Genomic DNA, 3848 nt, shown 5'->3' with positions numbered 1-3848 from the left:
CTCTCCCCCTCCTCCTCCTCCTCCTTCCTCTTCCTACTCTTCCTTTTCCTCTTCCTCCTTTGGTTCTTCTTTGTGCACAACTGCTTAACAAACCATGACTAACACCAACCAACAACCCACTATGCTTCTTGGGGCCCTGGGATTTATATACACACTAAAAAGTCCCCAGAATTTCAAATGTCACACAATCACAGAAACTATCTGCAGTTGGTAAAATCATGCCCCTGCCAGAGTACGAGGCAAGTCACAGTCAGCTGCTGGGGCCAGTCTACAACATCCCCATATCCCCACACCTGGGATTAAAATGGAAACACAGCCCTGTGTTTTGTAAAGAAAAAATTCTCACTACAGATGCTTTGAGCTGGGCTCTGGCTGAGTGAGGGGCTGATTGTGGCAGGAATCCCTCTGCTATGGGGGCAGTGGCAAGAAGAAGGGAGGAGGACCCCAGAGGGAGACGAGTTCTTCTCCCTTGCATCACTGTGGTAGCCATGTCTTGAGACCCAAAGTGATCCAGAGGTTTCTCTCCAGCCTGTAGGGCTGAGCTGAGTTCTCATGTTCGTTCTGAGCCCTTGCCGCGTGGCTATCCTTGAGCAGCTGGGGATGAGCCTCCCTGGCCAGGGAGACCTTAAAGGGCAGGACAGCCATAGAACCTTGTCCCCAGTGCGTAAGGCAGGCGAGAAGTGCTGCAAGAAAGTGAAGCAAGGAGTTGGAGACACCGGGCAGGAACTACAGTGTCCTGTGGGGCATCCGGTGGAGGCCTTACTGGGAGAGGGACTTCTGAGGACAGCAGTGTCTCTGTGCTCAGGCCTGGTCCTTAGAGTCAGGAGTGACACCGCACATCATGACCATGGCCTAGAAGGTGTGGGCAGGCACTAGCTGTTGTCTGACCTTGCCTTGTGGTGAGAGGTCCTGAGAGAACAGGTCCCTTTACCCTGTCACAACTGTGACAGCTGTGGGGATAAAGCAGGACCTGATGACCATCTGGTCCATGTAGGAGATTGTGACATGAGGGGCAACGTGTTGATATCTTGGACAAGTTTAAGGTGTTCGCAGCAGATCTGGAAGAATTCATCGTAGTTAAACAAAAGGGAGCAGTCTTAGTCTTCAGTTGTTGAATAGGAGGAAACCAGTTGCCCTCCTGGGAGATCTGACTGACTGAGCCGGCCACGCTCTTGCTGCGGTGTGTGTGTGTGTGTGGGGAGGTGGGGGCAGGAACTGCTCGGGACCTGGCCAGGTCTGTCCTCCAAGGGTCTCTGAGTAAAGCATCCTGTCTTTGCAGGCAGTTCCTATGGAGCTTCAGACTTCCCGGAGAGGCGCAGAAGATTGATCGCATGATGGAGGCCTTCGCATCCCGATACTGCCTGTGCAACCCTGGGGTCTTCCAGTCCACAGGTCAGCAGCCTACCACACCCAAGTGGAGATGCTCCCACCCGTCGCTCCCATCACCCCTACTGCCTCTGTAGGCAGCCATCCCTCAAAGTGGGCAGGCCGTCCTGCTAGGGAGGCAGCATGGCAGCACTTCCGGGGCCCCCTCCCCTTGTGGGACACCAGTGAGCCCCAGCCTCCCCACCCCCGTCTGTGGTGTTGCAGATACGTGCTACGTGCTCTCCTTTGCCATCATCATGCTCAACACCAGCCTACATAACCACAACGTGCGTGACAAGCCCACGGCCGAGCGCTTCATCACCATGAACCGAGGTATCAACGAGGGCGGGGACCTTCCTGAGGAGCTGCTGAGGGTGAGTCCGCAGGCGGCTTCCCTGCCATGTGTCTGTCTAATTTCATTTCTGTTGCTGTGATAAAATACCCCAGCAAATGCAGCTTTAAGGGAGGAAGGCTTTATTCAGCTTACAAAGTCTAGGTTTATGTACAGGCCGTTGTGGGGAAGTCAGGGCAGGTCCCGTATAGAGCTGGGGGTAGGGGTTATGACATATGGAGCGTGCTCACCTCCCGCTCGCTCACTCTCTCTACACTGTGGACCCAGACCTGGGCAACAGCACTGAAGCTGGCTCTGCCCTCCTCACCAGCCTGATGGAGGCAGCCCCTCACCAATACTTCTCTGTCAGCTGATTCCAGACTGTGTCATGCTGACAATGAAGATGAGCCGGCACGGTCTGTCCTTGCCGTCTCTCATGGGGTTTCCCTACTCGTGTGTATGTGGGAGGGGTGGGGGCTCAGTGTGGAATTTCTCCCTCAGCCGTTCCTCTGCTGGATTTTGACTATTAGTGCTACGGGTGTAGTGGATGTGTGTGCTGCTGTGTGTGTGGTAGGGGCATGTGGAGGTCAGAGAGCCACACTGTGCGAGCTGTGCAGATGGAACTCGGGCTGCCAGGCTGTGTGCCCAGTGCCTGTACCTGCTGAGCCTGTGCCAACCGCCATGTGTTTTGTTGTTGTTATTGTTTTTGGAGATGGGGTCTCTCATAGGCCGGTAAGTCCCAAGAATTCTCCTGTGTCTGCCTCGGAAATGATAGGCACAGACAGATACTACTCAACCTAGGTTCTTATGTACATAGGCACTGGTGATCGAGAACAAGGGCCTCTTGCTTGCCAGCAAGCATTTCAGCAACCAAGCCTTCCCCCGGCCTCTCATGTTATTTTTAGTTTTCAAATACCCTCAGTCCAATGAACATCAGTAATGCTGGTTTATTGATTTCAAAGGTGTCTTCCAAGTCTCTCCTCAGACTGCATGGTGATTCTGTGCAGGAGGGAGAAAGGATGGTTGCTTCTCATACTGTCCTGACTGGCTGTTCCCCTCCCTTACAGAACTTGTATGAAAGTATCAAGAATGAGCCGTTTAAGATCCCAGAGGACGATGGCAATGATCTGACGCACACCTTCTTCAATCCAGACCGAGAAGGCTGGCTGCTGAAGCTGGGTGAGCCTGGTGGGGGGCCTGCACTGTACCCCTGCCCACAGCAGCAGCTCCTTGTCCTGCTCCTTTGGAGCCACAGCCCCCAGCTACAAGGCAGAAAGATTAGAAAGAAAAGTACAGTCAACCAGAGCCCACTCTGGGCAGCCACACCCCCAGCACTGGTGGCTCTGTCCCTGAGCTGTGGCCTTCCAGAGCCGGTCACGCTTGCAGCGATGACTGCACGGCCCGTCCCAGAGACCTGCCGAGTTAGTGTCCACATGGATTCAGGGAGTCCTCTGCCTGAGAAGCAAGTGCCTTTCTCTCCAGAACCTGTGTGCTTTCCCGTGCCTTGGCGTGGCTGTGATTCTGACGAGTGGTTTAAATGTGCCTTCTTGTTGTTTTCCTTCTGCCTGTGGCTCCCACCTTTCTGTTCTGTGACGGGCTGTCCCTGCTTGTCTGCGTTAGGAGGTAGGTACCCAGTGGCTTCCTCCCTCCCCAGCGGCTCCTTCTCCCCTCACGTCGATCTGTGTGAAGCTCTGGTCTGTGGTTGCCATTCATCTGGTCCATTTGGCTTTGGACTTGACTGGAGCAGCATCATGCAGGCATAGTGTGTGTGATACCCACCCGCCAGGAGCAGCGTCATGCAGGCATAGTGTGTGTGACACCCACCCACCAGGAGCAGGACCCAGAGCACTAGAACCAGAAGTGCATGGGGAGGCTGTGTGGGAATAAGCTTGCCCTGTCTTCAGGGCCCTGCAGTAGGGAAGAAGCTGATAACCTGCCTATCTTAGAGTGCCACCCCCACCCCCATACCCCACACCCACACCCCCACACCACACCCCACACCCACATCCCCACCCCACCTCTACACCCCCCACCCCACACCCCCTACCCCACACCCACACTCCCCACCCCACACTCCCCACCCCACACCCACACTCCCCACCCACACCTACACTCCCACCCCTCCCACCCCCTACCCCCTACCCCCCCCCCC

General features: G+C 55.4%; 1 protein-coding gene across 3 annotated transcripts in view; it reads left to right on the top strand.

Annotated features, from left to right (window-relative positions):
* Positions 1-3848, top strand: part of Cyth3 (cytohesin 3) — a 93992-nt gene that overhangs the window by 83574 nt on the left and 6570 nt on the right. For all 3 annotated transcript variants that reach the window (XM_028756058.1, XM_028756060.1, XM_028756061.1), the window contains 3 exons: positions 1280-1392; positions 1591-1739; positions 2764-2875. In XM_028756058.1, coding sequence (XP_028611891.1) covers positions 1280-1392; positions 1591-1739; positions 2764-2875 — 374 coding nt within the window. The remainder of the gene's footprint in view (positions 1-1279; positions 1393-1590; positions 1740-2763; positions 2876-3848) is intronic.

The sequence above is a fragment of the Grammomys surdaster genome, unplaced genomic scaffold (assembly GCF_004785775.1).
Source record: "Grammomys surdaster isolate TR1022 unplaced genomic scaffold, NIH_TR_1.0 126109, whole genome shotgun sequence".
NCBI classification, from domain to species: Eukaryota; Metazoa; Chordata; class Mammalia; order Rodentia; family Muridae; genus Grammomys; species Grammomys surdaster.
The sequence above is the reverse complement of the archived record's forward strand: the minus strand, read 5'-3'. Positions and strand labels throughout refer to the sequence as shown.